Consider the following 15,701-nt stretch of genomic DNA (forward strand, 5'->3'; position numbering starts at 1 on the left):
CTGGGCTTGGGCCTTCTGAAGCATCAAAGGGTTACTCACTCCATGATTTTCATTCTCATATTTACTAAGACAAGAAAAATTGTCAACATAATTTTCAAACATTTCAAACAAAAGAATATATTACTGTAACTAGTGGCAATCTATTTCAGAATAGACCCAGCAAGTACCTTGACTCAAACCTGTCTCCCTGCATGGGAAACACATACATCCTCTTTCTCCCTAGAATGCCCTGAATACCCTTTTTTGGCCAGGGTAGGCCCCCTCCCAGGTTACTCAGGCATACCTGCCACCCACAAACATTTGCTCAGAAATTCCTCTTCTCACATACCCCAGCAGAGTTTTAAAAAAATCTCTGAAAGAAAACCAATAAAATGCGCCTGAGCCATCAAAAAACAACCAAAAACCAAAATAAACTTCCTTTAACACTTTCCCTCAAATATTTGCAAATAATTAATTCACTGTTAATCAGTTGACAATTACTCTTTTATACTTTGTAAATATAGACAGACCATCCCCAGTCCCAGCAAAAGTCACTTTAAGTGGGCCACTGCACAGTTAGGGGCTGCTCCCCGGGAGGGCGACCTGGCCAGCAGCCTTGTCACCGGGGGCCTGCGCCCACCGCCCCTTCACCCACATGGCCTCCTTCGCCTCTCTCTCGGGGTCGCACTGCCGAATCTGCTTGGCAGGAAGGCCGAGGGGTTTCCAGTGAGTCACCAAGAGCAGGTGGTGACTGGGGGACTGGGTGCTGAGAGAGCCACCACCCAGTGTTATATTTAGAACAGCACAGAAAATCCCAGCTCTGTGGTTTCCACCTGTTCAGATGTCGCCGCAGCAACCCCACTTCTGTTTCATGCCTCTTCCTCCCGAGGGTCCCAAAAGACCCCTGGTGGCCCTCGCTGCTTCCAGCAGCCACCCTATCTCTCCTGCATAAATTCCTCCACAAGCTCCAAGTGTCCAAAGGGACTGATTACAGGGCCCTGAGCTTCGCCAGCAGGGGCTCCCCCTTGGTTTCTGCTCCTAAACCTCAGGGTCTGCCTAACCCTCCTTCGGGGATTTCTACCTGAATAGGGCACAAGCTTGTGACCTAGTATATCCAGCTTTTTAATCTAGGGCCTCTTTGGCCTAGAATCGTGGTTCTCAGCCTTGGGTGATTTCAAAAGCCTCGATGTTCCGGCCACACCAAAAACCCAAGAAATCCATCTCTGTGGAGGGAGGGGACCCAGGCATCAGTGTTTTGCAGTGGGCAGCCAATGTGAGAACCACAGCTCTCAATGACCGGTGCCCCTGTCCACACCCACCCTTTCTTCTTCTAGCAAGCTCCTATGCACCCAACAAGACCCAGCCACCTTGCCAGCCCTCCAGGCATTGGGATAGCCCTGTATCTCTGAGGTGCTGCACCCCACCTCTGCTCCAGCCTCCATCCACAGCGCTGCCTAGCTCCACCTTACTGCTACCCCTGCCCCAACCTTGGCCACCAGACTCGGAGTTCCGGTGGCCACCCTGCGGGATCCTCTCCACAAGGATGAGACCCAATCATGCCCTGCGAATGTGGACACTTACTTTACTGCTGATATTTGAGACATTTCTGGTCTGATCCATTTTGGATCATGAACTCCTTCATTCATTCAACAACCAATGGCGATGCCTCGACTCTCTGCTCAGTCCTGGGCCCCACACAGCAGATGAGAAGATTGTGGGGGTAGAGAGAGAAGCTAACACTGACACAATAAGACAGTCTTTGTCTGCCAGGAGCTTGCTGCCTCCACCATAACGGAATAGTTACCACTTGGGGTAATAAATACTCTAACAAAGCTCAGCACTTCATAGAGGCTGCTTGATTTTTCTGCTGAAGACTGGTCACTGAACCATGAGGATACCAGTTACTGAGTCCTTGCATTTCTCTCTGCATAACACCGAACCCAGGGCTAATTAGGAACTCTCACCACTCCTGACTGAGGATGCTAATAATAACCTTCACATCAAAACATTGTGAAAAAACATGGGGATGGATAAGATAGAAACATGATTCTGTGGGTTAGCTGTTACACCTAGAAAACATTTAAAGTAGAAATGGTTGAGAAATGCTCTCTTACATAGTAAACTTGGAGTGTGTGTGGCAGAGGACAAGATGGCTACTAGCAACGTGCATTTTCTACTTCTTTCTTACAGAATCCTTGTTTTGTGTGGATCTGCACATAACACAGTTAACAAATTAGATTTCTCTGCCTCCCTTGCGGCTTGGGGGTAGCCATGCTGTGCAGTGCTGGCAAATGAAACGTAGCTGGAATATGCCAGGGAGCTGCAAGAAAGGTTTGCTTTCCTCATACGAGCCCAGCCCTTTCCTCTGTGTTGCTTCTGTGTCTCCTTCCCACTTAGAACACGAGGAGGAGATGGCATCCCTGGGCGTGAAAGCCACGAGCTGAGAACAGCCGAGCAAAATCGCAGATGGAACCTCGGGCACTGACGGCATCGAGGCAGCCTCGCGTCTCCCTCAGACTTCGAGAAGCATGAAACTTATTTGCTAAGTGACTACCATCAGGTTTCCGTTGCATAAAATCAAACTGCCAGGACCGGTGTGTGTGCCTCGGTGCAATGACAATGGGCTCCCCTGGCTAAACAGCCTCAGAATCCTCACCTCTAAAATGAGGCTGTAATATTCATTGTTATGGGAGATCAGAGATAATGTGCGAAAATGCTTAGAACAGAGCCTGGTGTGCAGTTGGCACCCAATAAATGTCAGGAATCGTAACTCTCATTTCTGGCAAGCTGCCTGTGCCCATGAGGTCAACCTGTAAAATTCTAAGGTGAAAGTGGAAAGCACAGTTAAATGAGATACTGAGTACCAATCTATGCCAATCGGCCAGGCCCGCTGAGAAACACAGGCAGACTGACATAATAACAGTGTCTCGAGATTCCTGTCTAAACAATAAAATCAAACTGTAAATTAATTAAACAAGATTTAACTTAAAAGCCAGTTAGCATCAGATTTATAGAAACCTGCTTTTCTACAAATTGTGTTACCGAAACCAGCAGCAAAACCATTGTTAGCAGCCGTATCTATCGCCTCATTCTAGTTCACAGCAGCCTCTGCAGGCCTGACAGATGACCTGGCTCCGGGCCGCACCCCTGACTCCCAGCCTCAGCTTAGCTGGCCCTGCTAAGAGCTTTGGCGTCCCCCATTTGGATACACAGAACACCAGCTGGTCTGCATTGTGGCTAGAGGGGATCTCAGAGAGAACAGAGTAAAGGGGAAGAAGGCACCCCACTCTGCTGGGCCCTCTACATGCATTATCTCACCACAGCCTTTTCTGTGTAATAGCCCCATCTTGCCCATTTTGGTGGATGAGAAATTAAAGGCTTGCAGTGGTTACACAAGGTCTCCAAGATAGCACAGCTTGGAATCGCAGTCCAGTGGGGACTTGGGCCCAGGTATGCTTGCGTCTGAGCCACTTTGCTGTCTGGGGTGAAGGGTCCAGCAGCATGCTGCTGACAACGCACAGGAGTGCAGGATGACAATGTTCATTTTAAAGGCTGTGAGGCAAAGAAAGATCCATGTTGGGAGCCTTCCCAGCCATGGAGAATGTCACAGAGATAATTAAGGGACTACATACTGACTTAGTCCATGAACAATACATTTTGATGGTTATCGTGGATTCTGTTATGACAAAGCAGCAAAGACTCAGCCTGAAGACATGTGTGTATGTGTGCATATAAGTGTATGTGTGTGTGTGTGTTTGGGGTTTTCTTGTGACCAATATGGTCTTTCGAGGCCTACTATTCTCCTGGTTTGAAATGCTTTGTAAAGCTCTTGTGGTTAAAACAGAGTTTAAACTGTACTGAAACTGATGCACCACATCCATTTGAAGTCCTCTGGGAGACAACCAGGGCTCATTTTGTACAGAAAGCGCTCTATAAATGTAAGAGGATTGCTTGGCCTGGGGCAAGTTCTTATATAAACATATTTCCACTTTGGTTTTTCAGTGGAGTTTCCTAAGTAGCGTACATTCAATTTCAAACTCAACAGGAACTGCTGGTCAGACATGCTTTTTGTTTAGATACCACACATTTTTTTTTTTAACTTAGAAACATCCCATGGAGGATGTATTTTCCAAGTTTCACTGTGAGAATCAGAAGAGAATAGTTGGGGAGGAAGAAGGACGGAGATAAGATGGACTAGACCTTTCTACACCCCCAAACTGTCAGGCACTGGCCAGAATCGCAGGCCCTGTGCCCTGTGGCCCTGGGGGTACTCACCATGGTCATGGGCGAACACCAGCAGTTGCAGCCCCACCAGCATCTGAGCGAGTTCATCATAGCGGCCACAGTGCTCCCCGGCTCCATGGGACACAAAGACGAGGCCCCTGCAGGGAAGAGAGGGGAGCTGGGTCAGGAAGGCGGTAGATTGTGAGGCGGCAGCTCAAGCAGTCCAAAGTTTTCATGACATCACAAGTCAAAGACCAGATGGCAGACTAAATGCATCAATAAGTGAGAGGGGATTGCTCTTAGAATGCTGATGAGAGTCCCACAGAATGCAGTCCAGATCCTGTGATGTCTCAGGCAAAGTACCCATCCTGAAAGCTTCCCTTCTTCACCATAAAAGAGTAATACCAGCCTCTTCCTCTGCAGAGGGGTGGTGAGGGCTGCAGGTGCTAAATTACGTCAACATGACAGACAGCCTGGCACATGGCAGGCCCTCCATTGGTGCTGGTTTCCTCCCTAGCCACGCTGCCCAGGTGGACCAGCCCTAAGCCAAGCAGGGTGCTCCGTGATCAGGCCACAGTGACTGGCTCAGGCACAGGCATGTGGCTCAAGCCAAGCTGACTGGGTCCAATCAGAGCTGATCCCAGAGCTTTGGCTGAGATGGTCAGGAGAAGGCACTTTCATTTTCCCACTAGACTGCAGCCTTGGACTGTGGGCTAGAATGGCCCCACCGTCTGGTCCAAACTGAACTATGAGTTGACCCAACAGAAGAGAACCATGTAAAGGAGGGCCACCAAGTCCTATGGTATTTGAGCCCTGAATCCAGCCGGACGTGAAGCCAGCATTCCCCCCCATCCTGCCTTTTGTTGTTGTTGAGGTCACTGGGTTGTCTGTCACTGGCAATGAGAAGAATCCTGACACACAACTTTTTCCTTTTCTGTGTGGAATGATTGTACTTCCACATTCATTCTTCCCCAGGCTGCTGGCATTTGTACTATGTGTGTACCTTTTATTCTCCCCCCTCTTTCTCCATCTGGCAAATTCCTCCCCTTCCTTCAAAACTGAGCCTTAAGGTTCCCCTCTGAGAGAGATTTTACAGCCTCCGAAAGACTGTCTTAAGTCTCTGCTCTGGGCCTCTGTAATCCCTCTGTCACAGGAGTGGTGACAGCTGCCTTCCGCCTACCTCCACCACCGGTTACAACCTTCTTGAGGACATTTCCCCTTACTTTCCTTTAGTTTCTAGCATAGTTTTGAGCTCACGGTGGGCACTCTGCAAATGCTGAATGGACGGATGAATGACAAAGGTTGTGAGGTTTTAAAATGAACAGCTATATTTTGCACCTAAGATCTGTGCAGAAGCCTTCGGAGCTAGAAGCAGAGCTTGGCTGGGGCCTCAGTCACCCAGGAAAGCCTTCAAAGAGGCATGAGCACTCTGGGACACAAGCAACAGCGCCCACTGCACATGGCTCACCCCAGTGTTTACACTGGCTCGTGTCAGCCCAGCAGCAGTGGAGTTTAATGAGAGGGGATTTAGATTCTTAAATATACAACTGTCAAGACTCATATTCTTCACATATAACCCATGACGGGTTCGAGTCCCCTGGAGCAAGGAGCGGCTGCTGTGATACACACCCATCCAATTTGTGCACATGAGATGGAGGGAGGAGGAGGAGGAGAACAGTAGCTGCCATTTTACTGAGCATTTACTATGTGTCAGTTCCTCTGTTAAGTCCATAGACAAGAGTTCTAATCCTTAAAATCACCTCGTGCTTTATCTTCTTCACAGTTGAGAGTGGAAATCAGAGAAGTTAATTGCCCAAGTCACACGGCAAGTTGGTGAAGGTAGATCGGAGCATGTCAGCACCGGCTTTCAGGTCTCCAACAGGCCGTTAGTGAGCTCAATACAAGTCACCTTGTCCTTTGCCAGCCTCGCCACTCTCTGGCCACCTCCCCGGCTCACCTCCCTGTCCTCAGGAGGGGCTTCCAGCCTTTCTTCAGCAGCCCCCGGTTCTTTCCAGCTCAGGGCTTGGCTTTGCCAACCCTTCTCCCTGGAGTGCCCTCTGCCAGCTCTCCCAGGGCTGCTTCTCATGCTCGGGTCTCAGTCAGGCGTCCCCTCAGAAAGGCCTTTCCTCCATCCCCCCTGGGGGGGCCTCCCTCCCTTGGACCGTTCTGACCCGCACTGGACCCTCACTGCACAGCCCAAGTGGCCATTTACTGGCTCTCTCCTCTACTTTGAGGTCAGCTCAAGAGGCCCAAGTGGCAAATCCCAGAACAGTCCTCCAGTCGAGTGGCACTGAGCAAGGACCAGAGAATATGTGTTGAGTGAATAAACACCTTTTTTTCAAAAGCCTGTATTCTTTCGTTAAAAAATATATTTTTATTCCCTTCAGAGAGGAAGGGAGAAGGGGAGAGATAGAAACATCAAAGATGAGCGAATCATTGATCGGCTGCCTCCTGCAGACCCACAATGGGGATCAAGTCTACAACCCAGGCATGTGCCCTGACTGGGACACTGGGGATCAAGTCTACAGCCCAGGCATGTGCCCTGACTGGGAATCGAACCGTGACCTCGACATTCAACCACACCGGCCGGGCAGCCTGTGTCCTTTCGACAACTCCTCTCTGCCAGGGTGTGAGGGGCAGGACAGCATGGCTTTGTTTCACCACGCTACATGCTTTATTCTTTGCGCAGAGCACAATGGACCAGAGTTAACCTCATTTTCCTTTGACATCTGTCCTCCCTGCTCTTTTCCCCAAAATACAAGAGAAACATTTCACACCCTCTTCATTGCTCCATGGGATGCCCAGCCGCCTGGTTATACCTGCCCCCTTGACACTTCTGAGATCGGCTGATGGGATCCTCTCAGTGACTTAGAGCACAGAGAGCACAGGCTGGAACCTAGTTATCATCTCCGACCTGCAAAAGGGGCTGCACCTCCTGAAGTGGAGGCTCAGCACGTTAACATCCTTTGGGAATTGCAACAGCTGAGCCCACAGTTAATGCAAACGGACAAGTGGTTAAGCCAGTCATGCAAAAGTTAGCCTCTCAGTGCCATCAAGGTCCAACGTGGTAGAGAACTTCGGGGTTTCACTTAATGTGCAACAGAATAGCACCAGGCATTGTCATCGTGCCAGGAATTGCCTGTCCATAGAGTCCACCCTCTAGGCAAGATGTGGAAAAATACTTGGCCTCTTACTCTACAGAAATTCTTCTGATCCAGTGGTTCTCAACTTGGGCCACACCTTGAAATCACCCAGAGAGCTTTGTAACATGCTGAGGCTGAGTTCCACCGTCAGGAGAGCCCCTGGGCTTAATGGGCCTGGGGTGGGAAAGTTCCCCAGCCCACAACCCGGGAATCGAGCCATGACCTCCTGGTTCATAGGTCGATGCTCAACCACTGAGCCATGCTGGTCGGGTGCCCAGCATGTGCAGTCGATGTGGAGAAGCACCTGCTTTTCTTTTTTGTTTTGTTTTGTTTTTGTTTGTTTTTTTGTTGATCCTCACCTGAGGATATTTTCCCATTGATTTTTAGAGAAGTGGAAGGGAGGGAGAGAGACAGAGAGAAACATCGATGTGAGAGAGACACATCCGTTGGTTGCCTCCTGCGTGCCCCCTGACTGGGGCCAGGGATGGAGCCTGTGACCCTTCAGTCTTCAGGCTGACGCTCTATCCACTGACCCCAACAGGCCAGGGCGAGAGGCACCTGCTTTTGTCGCCATATGCAACCTGGGTGACGATGCGGCTCAGATGCCACATGGAACTTGCCAGTGGCGAGAATGAAGCCATGTTGGTATGGAGACTGATAGCCACTTTGAAACGACTTATCTCTCCCAGGGACCTGCTGGGTAAACCATGGGTTCCATCTGTAGAGAGGCAGAGGCCTCTGAGCTTGCTGCTGCCATCCCTTTGGAAAGAGAGTGACATGGCCATCCCACTGCAGGTGCAGAGGCTTCAGCTCCCTTCTCTGCACAGGCCTGGCAGCACCTGCAGGCTCAGGCCCCTTTCCCCTCCAGACCCAGGTCAGGCATCTCCAGACACACACTCTGACCACTGGCCTCATTCCGGTCTTATGCTGCTGCTGCTGTAAGGGGTGGAGAGGGGGGGCAGTTCTCCTGAGTTACTGGATTCATCTCTTTCCTGGCCCCCAATTCTGATAAATCAATCTCCCCTCCTCCTATCTACACAAGGCTTTGTTTTGTAGAATCTGTTTGGCCAAGTGAAAATCAAATCATTTACCTCTCTGCTGGAAACCCTTCAGAGACATTCTGTCTGCTGCCACAGAGCAAAGCCTGCTGCTTTATGACAATATCCTCCTCCCCTGCTTTGGGCTCCTTGCTGATGCTCAGATATGACAATCGGGCTGTGCTAAGTATTTAAGATGTGGGAAGGAAGTGATCTCCATTTGTAGTGTTTGCCCATTTCCATGGTGTAAATGTTCTCACCATGGCCAATTTCAAGCTATCACTGTGCCGTCACTGAGTCTGGATTTGAGTAGTGCACACCATCGGCTCCTGAAAGCCTGTCCAAGCCTGATCCAGCCCAGGCTGGCGAGCCCTTTCCCACCTGTATGGGCTTCTGCTGGGGATCACCACTCCCAACCCCATCTTTGCATGCTGGCTTTGACCATCATTGAATCTCAGGCCTCTTCTGACCACTTCAGTTGAAGCAGTCTTTTCAGTACATATCACTGTCTAAAGCAGCGGTCACCAACCTTTCGGAACTCGTGGACCACCAGTTGGCGACCGCTGGTCTAAAGGTACTTATCCAGTGCTGTTTTCTTTTGCCTCCTAGATTGTGTTCTGTGAGGGCAGAGATCTCATCGCTCTCATTTACAACTATATTCTCAGTTGGGAAAAATGCTGGCGCATAGTAGGAGCTTAGTAAAGATTTGTTGAGTGTCTGTATGGCCCCTCTGCCCGCTGTAGTCTCCCAGGTTGGAGCTTATGCCCTGGGGCAAGGGCCTTGGGAAGCAGGGTGGCACCAGGATTTTCCATTGCTTTGCCACCTACCGGCCTGGACACCCCCTCCCCTCCTCGGACCTCCCTGTCTCTTTCCCCACACACCTGCTGTAGGTGGAGTCACCATCTGCTTATGCCCATCCTGTGTCTAAACCTGACCAGCAGTCCCCCAGGCCCACCCTAGTCCCAGCCCCTCCCAGCTCCTCCCCTAGTTGCCATCGCAGCCAGCCACATCCTGAGCTCTGTGTCTTTATGTCTTGTCTCTTTGGGGAAAGGGAAACCCCCTATCACGGCTTTCTGTGGAACTTCCACATTCACGCTGGATGCTGGCCACCACTTAGGGTTTCACAGACATCATGGTTATATTTATGCTCTGAAGACATGCAGCACTAAGGAACTTAGATGTCGAGTAAATAATACCACAGATGCCGGGAGGCCGTGAACAGAGAGCACGGGCCAGGTGGATGGTTTGATTCCCAGCACCACCACACGTGGCCCTGAGCAAGTCACCTGGCCGCTCTGAGCCTGCAGTAACAGCATGGCGGTGACAATGGCCCTTGGATTGAGACTGTCCAGAAATACCGACTCAAAGCTTATCACATGCCAGGTTCTGGGGACACAGAGATGGATAAACAGCATTGTCCCTACCCTCTCACAGCTGATAGTCTCATAGGAAAGACAGGTACTCAGAAAAGAATACATGAAGTGTGTATTGTGAGAAGTGCCATGAACACAAAGAGAGGATACCACAGGGGGCTTTACTGGGCCTGGATGGAATGGGCTGGGAAGACCTTGAAGTGTTACAGCTGAGAACTGAAGGCTGAGAGACAGTTATGGGAATGAGAGCAGTCTGGGTTTAGGGTCCCGCCCAAGGCAATACAGGTGCACCTATCCCAGGCACAGAACCAAGGGTGTGGTGTCAGGAAGGCTGCTGGGAGGCAGAGGTGCCTTAGACAACCTCTGAGAGGTGAGGCAGCCAGAGCCTGCGGGGCCCTGGAGGCAGCAAGAAGCTGGGAGGGGTGTTCTCCACACAGAGGCTGGTGCGGAGCAGGAGAGTGACCTGGTCTGAGTTCTTGAAGGCCCTCTGGCTGCTGTGGGCAGAGGAGGGGGAAACCTCCACGGCCAGGGCATCCTACTGTTCCTCCCCTCGCGTTCTGCAGCCTCGATCAACAACAGCAGCAGAAAATGAGCAGGGCATTTATGCGGACACGGCAGTACCCACGGTGGTAGAAATTAGGTTGCAGAAAAGGCTAGTGGAGATCTTATTCCAGGGCCATGTTTAATGGCTGCAGCCTATTAGGAGCCGGTTGCTCTGGGAGAAGGCAGTGACTATCAGAGGGGGAGGCCTGGCCCCAGGAGCAGATGGCCTGCCTGGCATCCAGCCCTGGGAGGCAGGGCAGCTCCCATTAAGCATATGCAACCCTTTAAATGAAAACGCTGCAGAATTCCTCAGAGTGTATAAGCCGGGGCCTGCTTATTCATGCCCAGGTGTGACAAAGTGGAATTTCCCTTCAACCAAAAAGTTAACTCTCTCTTTGTTACACTACTTATTTATTGTTGAAGTGACAAACCTTCCTGGGTCTAAGTTTGCTCCCCTGCAAGATGGAGATAATCTGAATACCTACCGCAGAGGGCAATAGGAGTAAATGAGAAGATGTGTACGGAACACTCGAGGTCTTGCCTGGCATAGAGAAAGCACTGTCCACTATGAAGCCCTTTCTCTGGTGACACAGGTGGTCCACGTGCAGCCTGGAGGCCCGGATTTAGGCTCCAGCCCTCCCATGAACTGGTTTCTGGGTTCCATGGGCCTCCATTTGTGTACCTGGCACCAACTCACTGGAGTTTTGGGATGAAATGAAGACGTTTATGTAAAAATATGCTAAACGACTCTGTAGGTCAAGGTTGAGGCCTCTGCCCTCCCAGTCATCTGCTCTGCCTTGCTGACCCCTGTAATGGTGAGGCCCATTCATAGACCCACAGGGTACAGGGTCCCCTGGAAGGGTGGGCAGGAAACCAGCCAGCAGTCCCACCAGTGCCTTGAAAGACAGAGACCAGTGCTGGGAGAAAAAGAACTCACCACCATTAAAGTGGCCCCCACCTGTTTCCCACAGGACTTTGGACCTGGTGGGACCCACTCCCCACTCTATCTGCACATCTGTAGAGTGGGGATCACAATGCCTCCCTCACAAGGCCGTCAGGAGAATTAAATGAGCACTTAGCATGGCCGGGCACTGAGTAGAGAATGTTAGCCTCCTTCCTGCCTGCCTTTTTCTGAGCAATGCCAGGCTTCATTAAAGGGAGAACTGGATGCCCAACTGAAGAAATGTTCTGCTCGTTTTACTAGGAAAAGTTTGGAAAACAGGGTTTGTTGGAGGAAACAAATGATCAGAGGGACACAGTGGGTGTTCCTACCCCTAGGCAGCAGCTCAGGTGGCAAGGTGGGGGCGTCTGACCCAGGCAGTCCCCTAACTTTGATGATGTCCTCAAATGAAGGTGGGGGGAGGGAGTCTGCCTGCCTCCTCTGGGGACTGTATATGCTGTTATCTCTTGGTTATTTCCAAGGCACTCCACTCAGGCAGTGCATGGCCACTTCATCATCCACATCCACTGAACTCCTACAGCCAGATTTTAGGACTTTAAAATCATCAGGGCTTCCAGTCAAGATGGCAGAGTAGGCAAATGTGGTACTCGCCTCCTCCCATAATCAGATCAAAATTACAACTAAACTACAGAGCAACCATCATTGAGAACTACCTGAAGTCTAGCTGAACAGAAGTCCTATATCTAAGGATATACAAAAGCAGCCACATTGAGACTGGTAGGAGGGATGCAGATGTGAAAGGGGCTGGTCCCATACCAACATGGGGTGGTTAAAATCAGGAGAATTATTTCAGTTGTGGAGGTCCCCATTGAGGAGCAAAGGGTCAAAGCCCCACACCAGGGTTCTAGTGCTGGGAAGAGAAGTCCCCATAACTTCAGGCTGTGAAAACCAGCAGGGATTGTGGCTGAGTGAGATGGAGGGCTGCTAGAGTCCCAGGAAGTTCTTCTTAAAGGGCCTGTGCATAGACTTACTCCCTCTGACACCAATGCTTGGGCAGCAGCTTGAAAGACCAGGGACATACAGGAGGTCTGGAGGGGTGGCTTTCTCCCAGACAGAGGTGCAGGCAGGCACTATATTTGAGTCTCCATCAACTCCACATGGTGATTCCCTGAAACCGGGCCCCATCCAACTTGCAGGCTCTTCCAAGCCCCACGCTGCTTCCAGTGGCTTTTCCATACAAATGGCCTGTCTTGGTTCATGCTTTGGGCTTTTCTAAAGTCTCTCAAAGGTTCACAGCCTCAAGACAAGCAGGATCTGGCCTCCGCATGCCCTGTATGTGCTACTAAGTGGCCCCACATCTAGCACTAGCAGCAGCTGCCTTAGTTTGCAGTTTCGGTCTCCCAGGCACCTCTACGCCCAGCTCAAGCAGCAGCCATCCGCAGATTGCTTTGTAGCTCACACCAGGCAGCCTCAGGCAGTGATGAGTTGATGGCTGATCTTGGTCCTCACCTCCTAGGAAGTCCAAGAGCCAGTGCACCTAGTGCACAGCTTCAGACCATGCTGGAGCACCACCCAACTATCTCTACCAGTGACACACTCAAGTGGCAGGCACTAGCAATCCTCTAAAGCAATTCTTGCTCCATGATGTCTGCCCCTGCACAGCAGCTCCCCCTGTCTAGTCACAGCAGGTCCTCACAGCCAGTTGGCTTAGGGTCAGTCTCTCCCACTGACATGCCAACAGCAGTCAAGGCTCAACTACAACAGGAGGGTGCACACAGCCTGCATGGGGATGCTCCTGAAGCACCCAGCTTGGCTGACTAGGGAGGCTGAACCCTACAGGACACCTACTGTAGAAGGCCACTCTACTAAGATGGGGTGATAGAGCAGATCTACCTAATATATAGAAACAAACACAGGGAAGCAGTCAAAATGGAGAGACAACATGTCCCAAATGAAAGAACAGAAAAAAAATCCAGAAAAAGAACTAAACAAAATGGAGACAAGCAATCTACCAGATGCAGAATTCAAAAAACTGGTTATAAGTTTGCTCAATGAACTAAGAGTAGATGAACTCAGTAAGAATTTTAACAAAGAGATGGGAAGCATAAAAATGAAGATGGAAAACATTTTTAAAAAGTCAGAAATGAAGACTTTTACAGGAAGTCAACAGCATATTAAATGAAGCAGAGGACCAAGTCAGCGATTTGGAAGATAAGGTAGAAAAAAATGCCCAATCAGAACAACAAAAAGAAAAAAGAATAATAATAAAAAAGAGGATAATTTACAGGGCCTCTGGAACAACATCAAGCATAACAACATCTGCATTATGGAGGTGTCAGAAGGAAAAGAGAGAGATTAAGGAATAGAAAACCTATTTTAAAATATAATGTTGGACAACTTCTCTAAACTGGTGAAGAAAATAGACACACAAGCACAGAATGTCTCAAACAAGATGAACCCAAAAGTGGCCAACACCAAGACACGTCATAATTTAAATGCTAAAGGTTAAAGACAAACAGAGAATCTTAAAAGCAGCATGAAAAACGCTGTTAGTTATCTATAAGGGAACTACCTACACAGCCAGCTGACTTCTCAACAGAAACTTTACAGACCAGAAGGGATTGGCATGAAAAATTCAAAGTGATGAAAAGTAAGTACCTACAACCAAGATTAGACTATCAGCAAAGGTATCATTTAGAATAGAAGGACAGGTAAAGAGCTTCCTAGATAAGAAAAAGCTAAAGGAGTTAATCCCTACCAAATCATTACATGAAATGTTAGAGTCTTCTTTAAGTAGACAAAGGAAAAAAATGATTTCAAAAAATGTATAATAAAATAGCTATGTCCTAGCTGGTTTAGCTCAGTGGATAGAGCATAAGCCTGAGGACTCAAGGGTCCTGGATTCAATTCCAGTCAAAGGCACATGCTGGGGTTGCAGGCTTGATCCCCGGGGGGGTCGGGGGGAAGTGCAGGAGGCAGCCAATCAATGATTCTCATCATTGATGTTTCTCTCTCTCTCTCTCTCTCTCTCTCCCTTCCTCTCTGAAATCAATAAAATATGTTTAAAAAAATAAAAATGATATGGCAATAAATACATATCTATCAACAATTACTTTAAATGCAAATGGATTAAATGCTCCAATCAAAAGACATACAGTGACTGAAAGGATAAGAAAACAAGACCCTTATATATGCTGTCTACAAGAGACTCAGTTCAGATCGAAAGACACACACAGACTGAAAGTAAAGGGGTGAAAAAGAGATTTCATGAAAATAAAAGCTGAGCTATCAATACTTATACCAGACAAAATAGACTTTAAAACAAAGGCTGAAACAAGAGACAAAGAAAGACCCAGCAATCCCACTTCTGGGTATTTATCCAAAGAAATCCAAAACACTAATTTGAAAAGATATGTGCATCCTTGTGTTCATTGCAGCATTATTTACAATAGCCAAGATATGGAAGCAACCCAAGTGCCCATCAATAGATGAGTGGATAAAGAAGAAGCGGTGCCTGTATACAATAGAATATGACTCAGCCATAAAAAAGAATGAAGTCTTGTCATCTGCAACAACATGGAGGGACCTATAGGGTACTGTGCTGAGTGAAATGCCAGACAGAGAAAGACAAATGGCATATTCTTTCACTTATATATGGAATCTAAAAAACAAAACAAACGAACAAGAAGAACAGAAAGAGGCTCACAGAAACAGGGAACATTTTGACGGTAGCCAGATGGAAGGGTGTCTGGGGGGCTGGGCGAAAAAGATGAAGGGATTCAGAAGCACAAATCAGTAATTACAGAACAGTCATGGGGATGTAAAGTACAGCATAAGGAATATAGTCACTAATATCGTAACAACTATGTAGGGTACCAGATGGGTTTTCTTTTTAAAAAAATACATAAAAAGGAGATGTTCCTGATGATAGGTAGTTTGAGGTCATGGTTTTTTCAAGGAGAAATATTTCAGTCAGATTTAACAATCATTTCCATTAGGCTATTTACAGTTGGGAAAATGAATTGACGTGTCATCTGTTTAATTATTGTTTGTTATCCTTAATTAAAATGTTAACAGAGTAAAAAAAAAAATCACCAGGCACGAGTGGGACCAGGAGGCTGAGTTGAACCCCTTTCCCATAACTAAAGCCAGAGCATGGCAGGCTCTGCTGGAATCCAGATTTAACTGTTTCCCCTCCTCGTTCAGAGCCCCGGGGTGACTCTGTTCCGCCCTCTCTGGCAGGGCTCCCACAGCACGAGTAGCATGTGGCGGGGACGGAAATAGAACAAAACTCCTAAAGGGGTCTAACATTTCATAGAGGGAACTAGAAATAGAGTTCTCATTTGTAAAACAGATCAATAACGCTGATCTCCCAGGCTCTTTGTGAGCACCGATTGAGAGAATTTATGGAAAAGAACCCAGCAGGAGGCTTGCTGCAGTCAGGCATTGCAGAATGGCCTATGCTAGCAGCTGATATTTACTTTGGCCACATACTGGTCTA

The 15,701-nt window shown here is 48.7% G+C and overlaps 1 protein-coding gene across 2 annotated transcripts in view; it reads right to left on the minus strand.

Annotated features, from left to right (window-relative positions):
- The window catches only part of MGLL (monoglyceride lipase), a 102,305-nt gene that overhangs the window by 57,606 nt on the left and 28,998 nt on the right, over nucleotides 1-15,701 (minus strand). For both annotated transcript variants that reach the window (XM_014540303.1, XM_005866950.2), the window contains exon 3: nucleotides 4,255-4,361. In XM_014540303.1, the coding sequence (XP_014395789.1) occupies nucleotides 4,255-4,361 (107 nt within the window). The remainder of the gene's footprint in view (nucleotides 1-4,254; nucleotides 4,362-15,701) is intronic.

This window comes from Myotis brandtii, unplaced genomic scaffold (genome assembly GCF_000412655.1).
Source record: "Myotis brandtii unplaced genomic scaffold, ASM41265v1 scaffold240, whole genome shotgun sequence".
Lineage (NCBI taxonomy): Eukaryota > Metazoa > Chordata > Mammalia > Chiroptera > Vespertilionidae > Myotis > Myotis brandtii.